Here is a 17,204-nt window from a genome sequence, read left to right on the forward strand (position 1 = left end):
GGAAGAGTGCCTACACCTTCACTGTACCCAGGCACAGCCACTTCCTTCTTTCTGCTACTACTGTTGTTTGCCCCCACCCTCGTCTCATCCATCTCACTGCGATCGTTTGATACCCCGCTGCCTCCCCTCCCCTCTTGTTTAAGGACCACATTGTGAGCTTGGATCTATTTCAGTACGTCTCCCACACTTCAGTCCTGAGAAGCATCAGCCGTCTACCAGGCTGTTCCACTTGATGTTGAGGAAGGAGGTCGGGGAGGATATAAGCTGCTTAGTTCCTTGGCCACAATCAACAGGAGGTTGCCCCTGGGTTATAGCCACTACAAAGTCAAAGAGTTTATTATCACATGTACAACACGTGTGCACAGGTGCAATGAAAAACTTACCTGCAGCAGTATCGCAGGCACAGAGCATCAGCTAAGCAGCATTCACAAGAAAAACACATTAAGTATAAATTATACACAATTTTTACAAGAAAAAACACTATTAGAATAAAAACAAAGTCCATTGCAGTGCTAAGTGGCCCAGTGTTGCTACACTGAGGCAGTGATCAGGGTTGTGCCGGTTGGTTCAAGAACCGAATGGTTGAAGAGAAGTCGCTGTTCCTGAACCTGGTGGTGTGGGGACTTCAGGCTTCTTTACCTCCTGCCCGATGGGAGCTGCGAGAAGGTGGCACGGCCCGGATGGTGGGGATCTGTGATGATGGACGTTGCCTCCTTGAGGCAGCACCTCCTGTGGATACTCCCAGTGGTGGGGAGGGATGTGCCCGCGATGTACTGGGCTGAGTCCACTGCTCCCCGCAGCTTCTGAACATTGCCGTCCTTGCCCCTTTTCTCACCTCTGTATCATGGCGTGAGATCCACCTTTGTCCGGAGGTGCTGCAGAGCTGCTCTCAGCCCTGCCTGCTGACCTTCTGATTGCCTCTCGCTCTCTGAAGCCAAGGTGTTCATTTGGTAGCTGGCTCCCTCAAGATTCCCTTTCACTGCTCTGTATCCAGCAGCCTGAATTACATGGCAGTGCAGGAGCTGCATCTGATTCTGCTGCTCCCACATCATCACCCTGAGGCAAGAGGATCCTGATAGTCCCCCACACTGTGTCCCGTCTGGCTTCCAGCTCTGCCCTTAACCTGCTGCCCAGTGGACACTGCTGTGTCCTAACAGGGCACCCTCCATTGTTTACTTGTGCACTCCTCTCCCCGTATCTTCACCCTGCTTACTCACCTTAACTTGGACATTTCCCCCAAGATTCCTGCTCGGCTTCTGGGTGGACAGGTGCTACGGCCGTCCCAGTCATGGAAGCTCACACACTGGTTTATTATTGCCACACATACCGAGGTACAGTGACAAACCTTGTTTTGCATGTCATCCATACAGATCAGTTCATTACAATATTAAGGTAGTACAAGGGAAAACAATTGCAAAATGGTGTCACAGCTACAGAGAAAGTGCAGTGCAGGCAGACAATAAGATACAAGGTCACAACAAGGTGGATCGTGAGGTCAAGAGTCCATCTTATCGTACTAGGAAAGCATTCAATAGTCTTATAACAGCAGGAAAGAAGCTGTCCTTGAGCCTGGTGGTACTAAGGTCATAGAGTCACACAGCACAGGCCCTTCAGCCCAACTCAACAATGCTGACCCAGGTGCCAAACAAAGTTAGTCCCATTTGCTTGTGTTTGGTCCATATCCCTCTAAACCTTATCTATCCATGTAATTATCCAAATGTCTTTTACCTGCCTCAACCACGTCCTCTGGCAGCTTGTTCCATATACCCACCACCCTCTGTGTGAAGAGACTAAACTCAGGTCCCTTTTAAATCTCTCCCCTCTCACCTTAAACCTATGTCCTCTAGTTTTTGGTTTCCCCAACCCTGGGAAAAGACAGTGTGCATTCACCCTATCTATGCCCCTCATGATTTTATACACCAAGGTCACCAAGGAACAAAGTCCAGCCTGGCCAACCTCTCCCCGTAACTCAGCCCTTGAGTCCTGGCAACTTTCTCCTAAATCTTCTTTGCTCTCTATCCAGCTTCGCAAAAATCACTACCCAAAAAACTGAGATTCGAAATAAAATTCATTCTTACAGAATTTATGTGAGAAAAGAAGTGGATAAACACAAAATTTATTTCTTTTTGACTCCTGTTTCTTCATGCATGTGCAGACGAAACGGCTTTGTGTTATGGAAAATCGTGATACGGACTGTTTTCTAGGAACACAACCCCCTGTAACGCAGGGGTCACCCGTATCTAAAGACTCGGTCGGAACAACGAATTCCCCCACGAGGATCTACTGGTGATCGAGCACTGAGTCACCAGTCTGTTACCTAATACACAAGTGGTTAGCACTGTAAGATTCTGCCAATTGTGTTTCATTTGCTGACAAATTTCAGTTTAATCTAACCGTTGGGTCTTGTTTGGGATTACAACGAAGCACTGTGGGTACAGGTATGTTGGTTGTAAGCGTGACAGGTTTCTTAACTTACATCCTGCATGAGGATGTTACCAGGACTCGAAGGCCTGAGTTATAGGGAGGGGTTGAGCAGGCTGGGACTTTATTCCTTGGAAAGTAGGAGACTGAGGGGTGACCTTACAGAGGCATATAAAATCATCAGGGGCATAGACAGGGTGAATGCTCACAGTCTTTTTCCCAGGGAAAGGGAGCAAACAACTATTGGGCACAGGTTTAAGGTGGGGGGTAAGATTTAAAAGGGACCTGAGGGGCAACATTTTCACGTAGAGGATGGTCAGTATATGGAACGAGTTGCCAGAGGAAGGGGTTGAGACATTAACAACAATTAAAAGACAGTTGGACAGGTCCATGGATAGGAAAGGTTTCGAGGGATATGGGCCAAATGCTGGCAAATGGGGCTAACTTAGATGGGAATCTTGGTCAGCAGGGATGAGTTGGGCCAAAGGGCCTGTTTCTGTGCTGTATGACTCTGTGACTCACTGTACAAAGCAACAACACCTCACAAAGACGATAGTCACAGCTGTTCCTGAAACCTCGGTGGTGTTGTGGATAGTGTAGAAGGTTGCTGTAGGTTACAACGGGACGTTGATAGGATGCAGAGCTGGGCTAAGAAGTGGCAGATGGAGTTCAATCTGGAGAAGTATGAGGTGGTACACTTTGGAAGGACAAACTGCAAGGCAGAGTACAAGGTTAATGGCAGGATTCTGGGCAGTGTGGAGGAGCAGAGGGATCTGTGGGTCCATATCCACAGATCACTGAAAGTTGCCTCTCAGGTGGATAGGGTAGTTAAGAAAGCTTATGGGATATAGGCTTTCATAAGTTGAGGGATCGAGTTTAAGAGCCGTGAGGTAATGATGCAGCTTTACAAAACTCTGGTTAGACCACACTTAGAGAGTACTGTGTCCAGTTCTGGCCACCTCATTATAGGAAGGATGTGGAGGCGTTGGAAAGGGTGCAGAGGAGATTTACCAGCATGCTGCCTGGTTTAGAGAGTATGGATTATGAGGAGAGACTAAGGGAGCTCGGGCTTTACTCTTTGGAGAGAAGGAGGATGAGAGGAGACATGATAGAGGTGTACAAAATATTGAGAGGAATAGATAGAGTGGACAGCCAGCGCCTCTTTCCCAGGGCACCAATGCTCAATACAAGAGGGCACGGCTTTAAAGTAATGGGTGGGAAGTTCAAGGGAGATATCAGGGGGAGGTTTTTTACCCAGAGAGTGGTTGGTGCATGGAATGTGCTGCCTGGGGCGGTGGTGGAGGCTGATACATTGGTCAAATTCAAGAGATTACTAGATAGGCATATGGAGGAATTTAAACTAGAGGGATATGTGGGAGGAATGGGTTAGATAGTCTTAGGCGAGGTTTAAAGGTCAGCACAACATTGTGGGCCAAAGGGCCTGTACTGTGCTGTATTGTTCTATGTTCACCCTGAGTGACTGTGATGTGACTGCAGGCTCTCCTGGCCACACTCTCCCAGGGCCTCACTTTTATGTTTCACTTGCAGGGTAACTACCGGTGTGCTGAGCTACTCTATCCCTTCATTCAGCAGTACATGTGTCCGTTGTCAGCCCAGAACCTCCCTCCTCAGGCTGAGCTAACCCTGAGCTGGGATGTCACATCTTCAGTCTTGTACTTTGCACCAAGTGTCCTTGCTTCAGTGATAAGCTCCCCCCGGATGATTCAACCTCTCCATTGTTCACTCTCTTAACTGGTGCTCTGCCCTAGTTTATTGTTTCAACAATCCTTTGTTAGTGCATTCCTTGTTGATTTTAATTAACAGTTTTTTTAAGAATTATTCTTCCTTAGCACATTCCTTATTAGTTCAGCTATTGTTGTGGCTCTCGTTGGCAAATTGGTTTATTATTGTCACGTGTACCGAGGTACAATGAAAAACTTTACTTTGCATGCCATCCATACAGTTGCCATCCATATCGTTGCCATACATTGGGACGGCAATTGCTCTGCCCGGGACCGCTAGAAACTGCAAAGAGTTGTGGACACAGCTCAGCGCATCACGGAAACCAGCCTCCCCTCCATGGACTCTGTCTACACTTCTCGCTGCCTTGGTAAAGCAGCCGACATAATCAAAGACCCCACCCACCCCAGACATTCTCTCTTCCATTTGGCAGAAGATACAAAAGCCTGAAAGCACGTACCATCAGGCTCAATGACAGCTTCTATCCTGCTGTTATAAGACTATTGAAGGGTTCCCTAGTATGATAAGATGGACTCTTGACCTCACAATCTACCTCATTATAACCTTGCAGCTTATTGTCTGCCTGCACTGCACTTTCTCTGTAACACTTTATTCTGCATTCTGTATGGTTTTCCCTTGTACTACCTCAATGCACTGATGTGATGAACTGATCTGTATGAATGGTATACAAAACAAGTTTTTCACTGTACCTCGGTACATGTGACAATAATAAACCAATTCCAATCATTTCATCGCATCAGTACATCAAGGTAGTACAAGGGAAAACAATGCAGAATAAAGTGTTACAGTTACAGAGAAAGTGCAGTGCAGGCAGACAATAAGGTGCAAGGTCATAATGGGGTAGATTGTGAGGTCAAGGGTCCATCTTATCGTACTAGGGAACCGTTCAATAGTCTTATAACAGTGGGATAGAAGCTGTCCTTGAGCCTGGTGGTACGTGTTTTCAGGCTTTTGTATCTTTTGCTCAGTGGGAGGGGGGAGAAGAGAGAATGTCCGGGGTGGGTGGGGTCTTTGATTATGTCGGCTGCTTTAGCGAGGCAGCGAGAAGTGTAGACAGAGTCCATGGAGGGGAGGCTGGTTTCTGCAATGTGCTGGGCTGTGTCCACAACTCTCTGCAGATTCCTGTGGTCTCAGGCAGAGCGGTTGCCGTACCAAGCCGTGATGCATCCGGATAGGATGCTTTCTATGGTGCATCGATAAAAGTTGGTGAGGGTCAAAGGGGACATGCCAAATTTCTTTAGCCTCCTGAGGAAGTAGAGGCACTGGTGAGCTTTCTTAACAGATAAGTTATCTGTCAGTTTTGAGTTATAGAGGTGTACAGCACGGAAACAGGCTCTTCGGCTCAACTCCTCCATGCTGACCAAGATATCAAGCTGACCAGTGTCCTGGCTCTCCCTGTACCTGATACCCTGACGTTTATGGTCTGACGCTTAAACTGAGCCCTGCTCCAGCACATCACTTCTGGTTCAATCCACCGTGTGCTGCCTGACCTTATACGCATTCATACTGAGTTAATGCAAATTGTACTGTTGAAGTATTGCTCCGTAACACTGATGGTTAAGACATTACATCAGATACGTTTCCACTTAAGTTGCTATATTTCAAGCATTTAATGGTTTGGTTAAGCTTCCTCCGGCCCTGAGCTGAGGGAATGCTGCAGTCACAGGCTCTGTTAGAACCATAGAACCGTAGAACACTACAGCACAGAAAGCAGGCCATTCGGTTATTCCCCTAGTCCCATTGACCTGCACCCAGTCCATAACCCTCCAGACCTCTCCTGTCCATGTAACTATCCAATTTATTCTTAAAACTCAGGAGTGAGCCCGCATTTACCACGTCAGATGGCAGCTCATTCCACACTCCCACCACTCTCTGAGTGAAGAAGTTCCCCCTAATGTTTCCCCTAAACCTTTCCCCTTTCACCCTAAAGCCATGTCCTCTTGTACTTATCTCTCCTAATCTAGGTGGAAAGAGCCTACTCGCATTTACTCTGTCTACACCCCTCATCATTTTGTAAACCTCTATCAAATCTCCCCTCATTCTTCTCCGCTCCAAGGAATAAAGTCCTAACCTGTGCAATCTTTCCCTGTAACTCAACTCCTGAAGACCCGGCAACGTTCTAGTAAATCTAGTTTCTCACTGAGGTACGCAACTGAGATCTCATCTCCTGTCTCAGGTGAAAATAAGCGATCTCATGGTTACTTTTCCAGGAGGAATTGCCCTCCCTGAGGTCCTGGTCCGTGCAGACCTTCTGGTAAGGTCAGTGAAACAGTCTCCATCTAACGTGAAATAAGGCCACCAGCTTCACTCCTCCGAAAGCAAGTGTCCTACCTGGTCCTTGTCCTGTCTGGTTGTGCCCCGTTTCTGGCTCATTGTTGCTGCAAAGGTGCTGCTGCAACTTGCCAGGGGTGGTTTGACAGCCAGTGGCCCCTACGATGTGCAGAATTCGAGGGAACACCACTCCCTCGCAGTCATGGCCCATCCCAGTCTTGACATAAATTGACTGTGCCTCTGTTCTAGCTGGGTCTGACTCCTGGACCTCTTGATCCAAATAGTGGGAGCTCAAAAAGGCAGCTCACCGTGACCTGAACAGGCAGCAGGGCATTCAGGGAGTTGTACAGCACTACAAAAGCCATTTGGCCCAACATCCATGCCGACCAAGATGCCCATCTAAGCAAATCCCATTTGCCTGCATTTGTCCCATACCTCTCCACACCTTTCCTATCCATGTGTCTATCCAATGTCGTTATTGTACCTGCCTCTACCACTTCCCCTGGCAGCTCGTTCCATATCCCCATCACGTCCTCTTCTCAACCTCTCCCCTTAAACCTTCGTCCTCTGGTTTGAGACTGCCCTTTCCTGGGAGAAAGCCGGTGATGGGGTGGGGATGAAATGCTGTGCTTGCCAGCACCTTCTAATGGCGATAAAGGAAAACCTAGTGCACAATGCTGACTCTGTGACTGCTCATCACACCCTCGTGGTCAAACCAGAGGTTGTCTGATTGTTGGGACTGGGCTTTGTGCTGACTGTAATAAGGGCCCACGCTGAAATGAGCACAGTTAGATGTAAGAGGGAGACTGTAGATGCTGGAACATGTCCATTAGTTGGGTGTGAGTCTCCCCGCCCAGTGTATCCCTTGTTACAGTGGGACCTGTAACGTTGTGACCTGACTTGTGCTTGAACTATTCTCAGGTGTCACTCAGGAAAAGATCGATGAATCCCGCATGGCCACCGAGAGATGGATGATTAACGACATCAGGGAGTTGGTGGAGACCCAGTCAGACCTGAACAATCAGAATGAACTTGGCACTTGTCTGGTACGGCCCTGCACACTGCTGTTGTGGGATAAGTATGTCTGCACTCTGAGGTTCCTGCCCCTGTTCTCCATCATCTGGGCCTCGTCTCCCCCCACAACCCCTACTCCAAATGTGCTGGTTCCTACCACTGTTCAGTTCAACAGCAGCCAGTAGCTGGATAACCCGGCCGCTCATTCTGGGGGGGTCACCAGCCTAGAAAGCTTCCACTGCCCCAGCCCAGTTGCTATTCAGGTGGTTCTAGACTGGGTAGAAAGTTGGAGTAGAGCCCTGGCTTTTCAGAGTACCATGGGCTCTTACCTTCAGCACCAGCCTTTTATGTGACACCTTACTGAATGCCTTCTGGAAATCCAGGTATCCTACATCTACCGGTTCCCCTCTATCGTTCTGCCCGTTACACCCTCAAACTCCAGAAGTTTGAAAACATGATTGTTCTTCCAATGATTTGGTTTGATTACATTATGCTTCTCGAAAAGACCAGCTATTTAGTCCTTGATTACAGAGCCCAACATTTTCCCACCAACAGATGACAAGCTAACAGCCTACAGTCTCCCACTCTGTCCTCCCTTCTTCAGCAAGGGATCCTTGTCACAGTTTTCCAATCCACTGGTACCTTCCAGGAACTTGGTGAGGTTGGAAAACTGGGTTTTTCCAATACCCAGTCGTAGAGTCATACAGCATGGAGGCAGGCTCTTCGGCCCAACTGGTCCATGCCGACCAAGATTCCCACCTTAGCCAGTCCCATTTGCCCGCGTTTGGCCCATATCCCTCTAAACTCTCCTATCTGTGTACCTGTCCAAGTACCTCTTAAATGTTGTTAATGTACCTGCCTCACCCACTTCCTCTGGCAGCTCATTCTACATACAGACTACCCTCTGGGTGAAGAAATTGCCCCTCTGGTTCCTTTTAAATCTCTGCCCTCTCACCTTAAACCTTTGTCCTCTTGATTCCCCAACCCTGGGAAAAAGACTGTGTGCATTCACCCTAACGTGGCCTCCACAGCCCTCTGTGGTAGACATAGCCAAAGGTACACCACCCTCTCCCATACCCCTTGCCCTGTAACCAGACTGTGAGCCCTGGTTCTAGAACTCCAACCCTCACTCCCAAACCCTGGGGAGAAAATCTTGTACATGCAGATCATCTCTCATAGATTCACAGAGAGGGACAACACAGAAACAGGCCCTTCAGCCCAACTCGTCCACGCCAAACTTTTTGCCCACATACGCCAGTCCCATTTGCCCACATTAGGACCATATCCTATGCCTTGTCTGTTCAAGTGTGTCTCAATGCCTCTTAAACACTGACTGTATCCGATTCCACCCCCTCCTCTGGCAGCCCGTTCCAGATATCACTCACACTGTGTAAAAATTACCCCTCAGCTCCCCTTTAAACTCCTCACGTTATACCTGTGCTTCTGATGCCCCTACATTGGGAGAAAGACTCTGACCATCTACCCTGTCTCTGACTCTTATACTGGCATTGGTTTCTTATTGTCACTTGTACTGAGGTCCAGTGAAAAACTTGTCTTATAAACCGATCGTACAGGTCAATTCATTACACAGTGCAGTTACATTGAGTTAGTGCAGAGTACGTTGATGTAGTACAGGTAAAAACAATAACAGTACAGAGTAAAGTGTCACAGCTACAGAGAAAGTGCAGAGCAATAAGGTGCAAGGTCACAACAAGGTAGATTGTGAGGTCACAGTCCATTCATTGTATAAGGGAACCGTTCAATCTTATAATCTTATACACCTCTGTCAGATCACCCCCTCAGCCTCCTTCACTCCAGGGAAAACAGTCCCGGCCTCTCCAACCTCTCCCCATAACTAAAGTCCTCCAATCCAGACAACATCCTGGTGAATCTCCTCTGCACTCTCTCCAGCACAACCACATCCTGTAGTGTGGTGACCAGAACCACACACAGTGCTCCAAGTGCAGCCTAACCTGTGGTTTGTAAAGTTGCAACGTAAAGTCCCAACACCTGTATTCTAAGCCCTGGCAATCTTCCAGAGTGACCTGTTTGTCCTCCTCATTACTTGTCTCCCCCCAACATATCCCTTCGCATAGAAAGCAGAGTACGTGTTGGCTCTGCCGGCCTTCGAGTCTGCGTTCAGAGTGGTTGGTGTCTGGAGTGTGCTGCCAGAGGTGGTAGTGGAATCAGATGCCGTCGCTAACTTCCACTGACATTCAGACAGACGGTTAAATGTGCCACCTTCAGCATCCTGCCGACATGCTGTCACCTTCAGGGAACGATGGGCTTGAACTCCCAGATCTCTCTGTTCATCAACGTGCTCTGACCCCTATCTGACTTGCCAAAATCCATGACCTTGCCCTTGTCAGAATTAAATTCCATCTGCCAATCCTCCAGCCAACTTTCAGTCTGATCTCTGTCCTGCCGTATCCTCAGGAAACCTTCCTCACTCTGCACAGTACCTCCAGCCTTCTGCAAATCCTTCCAACCTCCAATGAAAATGGGCCCATTTGACCCAATGTCTCCTCTTGGGTAAGGAGACCACACCTGCACCCCAGGCGTGCTCTCGCTGTTCCTGTACTGCTGCAGAAGGACATCCTGCTCCTGTACTCCAACCCTCCTGCTGCGAAGGCCATTCCCCCCTCTGCTGCCTTTATTGCTGGCTGGCCCTGCATGTTCACTTGTATTGCCTGCTGTACAAGGACACCCTCTACATCTCAACTCTTCCCAATCTAACACCATTTAAGTAACTCCCTGCCTTTTCTGTTTGTGATAACTGTACCCACGTTTTACTGAGCCTGTCATGCTTCTGCCCACACATTCAGTCTGCCTGAGTCACGCTGAAGCCTCTGAGCACCCTCCTCACGGTTCTCAGGCCCACTCCTTACAGGTTTGAATAATGCTTTGGAGAAAGGCTATTGAGCTTCTGCCACAGTTATTTTGAGAAGTGAATGAGCACAAACCGCCAGAATCTAAGGAATTGCATTGATCAGTTTGTAGCTGTTCCAGAGACAATCCAAGTTAACCCATGTCACAAGTCTGGGAGGTAATGCTGCAGTTGTATGAGGCATTGGTGAGGCCGGTCGTGGAGCACTGTGCACAGTTCTGCTCACCCTGTTATAGGAAAGACATCTTTAAGTTGTAAGCAGTACAGAGAAGATTTACAAGGATGTTGCCAGGACTCAAGGGCAGGCTGGGACTTTATTCTGTGGACCGTAGGAGAATGAAGGGTGACCTTATGAAGGGTGACCTTATCGAGGTGTATAAAATCATGAGGGGCATAGACAGGGTGAATGCACACAGTTCTTTTTCCCAGGGAAAGGGATTCAAATACTAGCAAGCATAGGTTAGAGGGGAGAGATTCAGAGGGACGTATGCAGGTGGGTTTGTAATGGGTGAGGTTGGTGTGTGACACAGTCAGTGATTCGGGGAAGGGGGGGGGTTGGTCTGGTGAGGAACACGAGGGTCGGACCTGAGTTGTTTCTCTCCTGTCGACCAGCTCCACATTGCGGCAGCCAATGGCTACACAGAAGCAGCAGAACTCCTCCTGAGCAACAGAGCCAAGGTGGATGTGAAGGACACCGATGGATGGGAGCCATTGCATGCAGCGGCCTGCTGGGGGCAGGTCAGTCTGTGGGGGGAGGGAGGGGACGGGTCAGTCTGTGGGTGGACGGGAGGGGGTGGGTCTGTGGGTGGATGGGAGGGGACGGGTCAGTCTGTGGGTGGACGGGAGGGGACGGGTCGGTCTGTGGGTGGACGGGAGGGGACGGGTCAGTGGGTGGATGGGGAGGGGGCAGGTCAGTCTGTGGGGGGAGGGAGGGGACGGGTCAGTCTGTGGGGGGAGGGAGGGGACAGGTCAGTGGGTGGGGAGACGGGGAGGGGACGGGTCAGTGTGTAGGTGGACGGGAGGGGACGGGTCAGTCTGTGGGTGGACGGGAGGGGGTGGGTCTGTGGGTGGATGGGAGGGGACGGGTCAGTCTGTGGGTGGACGGGAGGGGTTGGGTCTGTGGGTGGATGGGAGGGGACGGGTCAGTCTGTGGGTGGAGGGAGGGGACGGGTCAGTCTGTGGTGGGGGAGGGGCCAGGCAGAGACAGGTTGAGTCCATGGATGGACAGTTGACAGTGTTTCCCTACAGCAGTGCGTTTACCCTGGGCTGTGGGGCGGTGGGTTCCCCCTGCAGGCACTGGGCACTGCGACTGGTTCACTGACCAGACGCTGCTGTGACGGTGTTGAGAGAGACTCAGCTCACAGTCCCACACAGGACGGCAGTGAAGGGCCAAATGGTTGCTGAGGGCAGTAGCTGGAGATCAGTCACAGACGTGTGCCCTTGTTGTAGGTTCACATGGTGGAACTCCTGGTGGGTCACGGAGCCAACCTGAACGCCAGGTCCTTCCTGGACGAGACTCCGATCGGTAAGTGTCTCTGTGACAGGATGACTTTACGTTCTGCACTGTTGTGGTCCTTCAGGATCTGAGAACCACTGAAAAGGCCGGTGTTCAATCCCCGCCCGTGGGTGCTTACCATGCCGTTACAGGGGGCATCGTGTGTGTTGGTGTCGGGGGTTGTAGGGGCCAGTCTGGCTGAGGACAGCAGAGGTCCTGACGACAGGACCTGAGGTCCTGAGGACAGCAGAGGTCCTGACGACAGGACCTGAGGTCCTGAGGACAGCAGAGGTCCTGACGACAGGACCTGAGGTCCTGAGGACAGCAGAGGTCCTGACGACAGGACCTGAGGTCCTGAGGACAGCAGAGGTCCTGACGACAGGACCTGAGGTCCTGAGGACAGCAGAGGTCCTGACGACAGGACCTGAGGTCCTGAGGACAGCAGAGGTCCTGATGACAACCACACCCAGTCTACTGTTCAGAGAATGTAACTGCTGCACCACCACTCCCGCGCCCCCTCCATCTCCCCCGCGCCCCCTCCGTTTCTCCTGCATTTGTTGTGTTTCCTGCGCTCAGAAAGGTCTGAAGTATTTTTAATGAGCTCATTGTGCCAGCTGTTCCAGACCATTAGACTTTCAGTCCGTGTGACAAATGAAGTCACCCCGACTATCGTCTTGTCTTTGCCACAGCCTAATGTTCAATAGTTTTCTCCACACTGTGCTGCTTTAAGGGTACCTGTAAACTACTACACTCGTGCTTTTTCTCCCTTGAAATCACTGTGCTCAGCCACATCACCTCTGCCTGCTGGCCTTTCATGGCCAGCTCCATTCCTCAGGACTGCCCTGCAGTCATCCTCTGAAATCGGACGGCATGTTCCCTCCTTCCTCTCGTCCTTCAGTCACCCAGCAGGTCTCGTTTCCAGAGATGCACATCTCTGGGTCAAACCCATTTCCCTTTGCCTGTGCTGTTAGTTTGCATTGAATTAGTTCACCATTAATCTCTGCCCCAACCTTTCTCACACTGTTGATCATTACGCATATTGCCTTTTTTTAATTTTATACCCTCTGTTTTTAAATCGTCAACCTTTCTTTGATCCACCTCTCCCTCATTTTTTTAGGTTATCCCTTAATCCTCAGCTCAAGTTATCTAAATTGGGCCACATTTAGATAGTTAGGCCACATTTAGAGTACTGTGTTCAGTTCTGGTCGCCTCATTATAGGAAGGATGTGGAGGCATTGGAGAGGGTGCAGAGGAGATTTACCAGGATACTGCCTGGATTGGAGGGTATTGAATATGAGGAGAGGCTTAAGGTGCTAGGGCTTTATTCACTGGAAAGGAGGAGGATGAGAGGAGACATGATAGAGGTATATAAAATATTGAGAGGAATAGATAGAGTAGACAGTCAGCACCTCCTTCCCAGGGCACCAATGCTCAAGACGAGAGGTCATGGCTTTAAGGTTATGGGTGGGAGGTTCAGGGGAGATGTCAGAGGGAGGTTTTTCACCCAGAGAGTGGTTGGTGCATGGAATGCACTGCCTGGGGTGGTGGTGGAGGCAGATACATTGAACAGGTTCAAGAGCTTGTTGGATAGGCATATGGAGGAACATGAGATAGAGGGATATGCGGGAGGAAGGGGTTTATGTAGTGTGAGGGTGGTCTGATGGACGGCACGACACGGTGGGCCGAAGGGCCTGTTTTGTGCTGTATGGTTCTATGGTTCTAGTGGTCCCAGCCTGGTGTGTGGGGGGTTCCTGGCCCGGTGTGGGGAAGGGAGGTCCCAGCCGGTGGGAGGAGGGGGGGTTCTCAGCCCTGACGACCCTCTGGGTGAAAAAGTTGCCCCTCAGGTTCCAATTAAACCTCTCCCCTCTCATCTTAAACCCGTGCCCTCTAGTTCTTGATTCGCCAACCCTGGGAAAAAGACTGAGTGCATTCACCCTGTCTATGCCTCTCCTGATTTTATAGACCTCCATAAGGTCACCCCTCGGTCTCCTACACTTCAACCTCTCCCTATAACTCAGGCCCTCGAGTCCTGGCAACATCCTCGTAATTAGATCATTACTTTGATTTGTTGTCTGACATACCCAGCATCTGCCAGTATCAGAATCGTTACTGAAATACACACAATGCTGGGAACTCTCAGCAGGTCAGGCAGCATCTGTGGAGAGAGAAACTGTCAACATTTCCTGTTGGAAACCTTTTGTCAGAACTCGGACAGAAAGGAGAACGAGTCAGTTTTCAGTGGCGGGAGGGGGGAGGGGGAGGGGGGAGGGGGGAAGGGGAGGGGGAGGGGGGAAGGGGAGGGGGAGGGGGAGGGGGAGGGGGGAGGGGGAGGGGGAGGGGGAGGGGGGAAGGGGAGGGGGGAGGGGGAGGGGGAGGGGTAGAACAAAGGGAATACCTCTGATAGGGTGAGACCGGATGGGGTAACGGGGACAGATACAAGCACATTTGCTGCTTTGTCAGTGTGAGGTATCAACAGTGAGACTGTGGGACGTACCCAGCAGGACAGACTAGACAGTAGAACACAAATAAAACAGCTGAGCCCAGAAATGTTGGTTAGAAACGGCCAGTTCATTTACAGACAGAATGAGTTAGCTGATTCAGCCGTGAGTTCCAACATTTGTGGTTTGTAGATTCTCATTTACCTGCTGCTCATCACCCCTTGGACAAAGTCCAACGTTCACATCAGAAGATCCTGCTCCCACTGTGTGGTAAACCCTGAGGGCTAGGCTGAGGCTTCGGGAGCCTTTGCCTCCCATCAGTATCTCCTGATCTACTCAGATAATGAAGCAATATACAGGCAAAGAGGTTTTGCTTACAGCTGCAGGAACAACTCAGAGTGTCCTTCTACAGGGTGTCGACCCGAAACGCCAACGGTTCCTTTCCCCTCCACAGATGCTGCTTGACCCCCAGCGGATCGAGTGTTGCTCCAGATTCCGAGTGTGGGATGTCCTTGCCTTCTGTTCCAGGAGATGCCTTCTCCCTCGTACATTCCTCGTAGTTCCAGCTGCCAGACGCTCCTCACCCCTCTCCTTCATCCCTTCCGAGCCCACTTCCTGCAAACTGCCGGCACCAATCCGTTAGTCCCGGGCCGGGTTCTCTGCTGCCCGGCAATGCCAGGGGATGGGCAGTTCCTGCAGGCGCAGCCGTGGGCAGGCTCTGCACGACCCAGGTCTTGGTGTTCCTGCACTGTCAGCACAGCCGGACCACTGCAGCCTTCCCTCCTACGGTGGAGACGCTGCTCCCACTGCTCAGTGTCCTTGCTGTTTCAGCACATTCTCTCACAAGGAAACGCAGGAGCGGAACAGCCAGTCCCTTCAGCCCCGATCACCCAAGTTCAGAACCCCGTCCCAGCTTCCCCCCCGACCCCGTGTATGGAACATCATGAGAGGCATCGACCACGTGGACAGTCGGGGTCTTCCTCCCAGGGTGGAGATGTCAAATACTCCGGGCATGGGTTTAAGGTGGGAGGGGAAAGTTTAAAGGATATGACCATGAGGGGCATAGACAGGGTGGAACCACAAAGACTTTTTCCCAGGGAGGGGGTGCTGAAAACAAGAGGGCAGAGGTTTAAGATCAGAGGTGAGAGATTTAAAAGGGACATCAGGGCAGCTTCTTCACACAAAGGGTGGTGCGTATTTGGAATGAGCTGCCAGAAACAGTGGTTGAGGTGGGCACATTAGCAACATTTAAAAGCCACCTAGATAAGTACATGGGTAGGAGAGGTTTAGGGGGTCTGGGCCAAACGCAGGCAGATGGGACTAGCTCACTCTGTCTTTACCTCTCGCTGCCTTGGTGAAGCAGCCAGCGTAATCAAAGACCCCACCCACCCGGGACATTCTCTCTTCTCTCCTCTTCCATTGGGTAGAAGATACAGGAGCCTGAGGGCACGTACCACCAGACTCAAGGACAACTTCTACCCCACTGTGATAAGACTATTGAACAGTTCCCTTATACAATAAGATGGACTCTGACCTCACGATCTACCTTGTTGTGACCTTGCACCTTATTGGACTGCACTTTCTCTGTAGCTGTGACACTTTACTCTGTACTGCTACTGTTTTTACCTGTACTACATCAATGCACTCTGTACTGACTCAAAGTAACCGCACTGTGTAATGAATTGACCTGTACGATCGGTTTGCAAGACAAGTTTTTCACTGTACCTCAGTACAAGTGACAATAATAAACCAATACCAATACCACAGTCAGCATGGACCAGTTGGGCCGAAGGGCCTGTTTCCGTGCCGTGGGACTCTATGAAGCAAGTTTTTTACACAGAGAGCAGTGGGTGCCTGGACGGGCTGCCGGGTGGGGTGGTGGAGGCGGACACGACAGTGGTGTTTAAGAGGCTGTTAGACTCATGAACAGGCCGGGATGGAGGGGTGTGGCTCAATGCAGGCAGATGGGATGAGTTGGAATCTGCATCATGGTCGGCACAGACAGGGTGGGCCGAAGGGCCTGTTCCTGTGCCGTACTGTTCTGTGATCCCTCTGGCCCTTGGAACCATATCTAACTCCTACAGCACATTTAATAATTGATCTTCAGCCGCCTCCAGCGGTAGAGGGTGCCCCCATCTCTGGGAGAGGAAATGTCTCTCCATCTCGGTCACCAATACCTCACCACATCCTTGGACCGTGACCCTACTCCTACCACTGTCAGGGGTTTGGAGGTTCCACCGAGCTCTCTCGGTCTTGTAAACCGTGCTGGATATCGGCGGTGTGTGCAAAAGAGGAATAACGAGGTAGTGTTCGTGGGTTCATGGACCGTTCAGAAATCCGATTGCAGAGGGAAAGAAGCTGTCCCTGAATCGTTGAGTGTGGGTCTTCAGGTTCCTGCACCTCCTCCCCGATGGTAGTAATGAGAAGAGGGCATGTCCCAGCTGGTGAGGGTCCTCAGCGATGGATGCCACCTTCCTGAGGCATCACTGGAGGGGAGGGTTGTGCCTGTGAGGGGACTGGCTGAGTCTACAACCCTCTTAAACAGGCAAGGCAGAGGAGAGCATGGTTCTAGAAGGGGAACCAGCAGCAGAGTAGATGGCCACCATGTGGGGCTGTGCTCTACAGTCCTGTGACACCAGTCCCCCCCCCCCCCCCAACCCAGGCGTGTGGTGATCACCGCCCCCTCAGACAACGCGTCTCTGTGCTGGCTGCCATGGTCGAGCAGCCGCGAGTCGGTGCTGGTGAAACACCACAAGCTCGGCCTCAGCCTCGACTGAGGGAGGAGTGTTGGCCAAGCTGAGAGGTTCCCAGCTGCTGTAGGTGGGACAGGCAGGGGGGGCGTGGGGAGTGGGCCACAGTGCATCCGTTTCACCCACAGCTTCTCCCGCAGATGTGTGCGGGGACGAGGGGGGGGGTG

At 50.9% G+C, this 17,204-nt stretch overlaps 1 protein-coding gene across 3 annotated transcripts in view; it reads left to right on the top strand.

Moving 5' to 3' along the window:
• The window catches only part of ppp1r16a (protein phosphatase 1, regulatory subunit 16A), a 118,818-nt gene that overhangs the window by 97,625 nt on the left and 3,989 nt on the right, over positions 1 to 17,204 (top strand). For all 3 annotated transcript variants that reach the window (XM_052016468.1, XM_052016470.1, XM_052016469.1), the window contains exons 6-8: positions 7,375 to 7,499; positions 10,967 to 11,092; positions 11,804 to 11,879. In XM_052016468.1, coding sequence (XP_051872428.1) covers positions 7,375 to 7,499; positions 10,967 to 11,092; positions 11,804 to 11,879 — 327 coding nt within the window. The remainder of the gene's footprint in view (positions 1 to 7,374; positions 7,500 to 10,966; positions 11,093 to 11,803; positions 11,880 to 17,204) is intronic.

Source organism: Pristis pectinata, chromosome 5, assembly GCF_009764475.1.
Source record: "Pristis pectinata isolate sPriPec2 chromosome 5, sPriPec2.1.pri, whole genome shotgun sequence".
Taxonomy (NCBI): Eukaryota; Metazoa; Chordata; class Chondrichthyes; order Rhinopristiformes; family Pristidae; genus Pristis; species Pristis pectinata.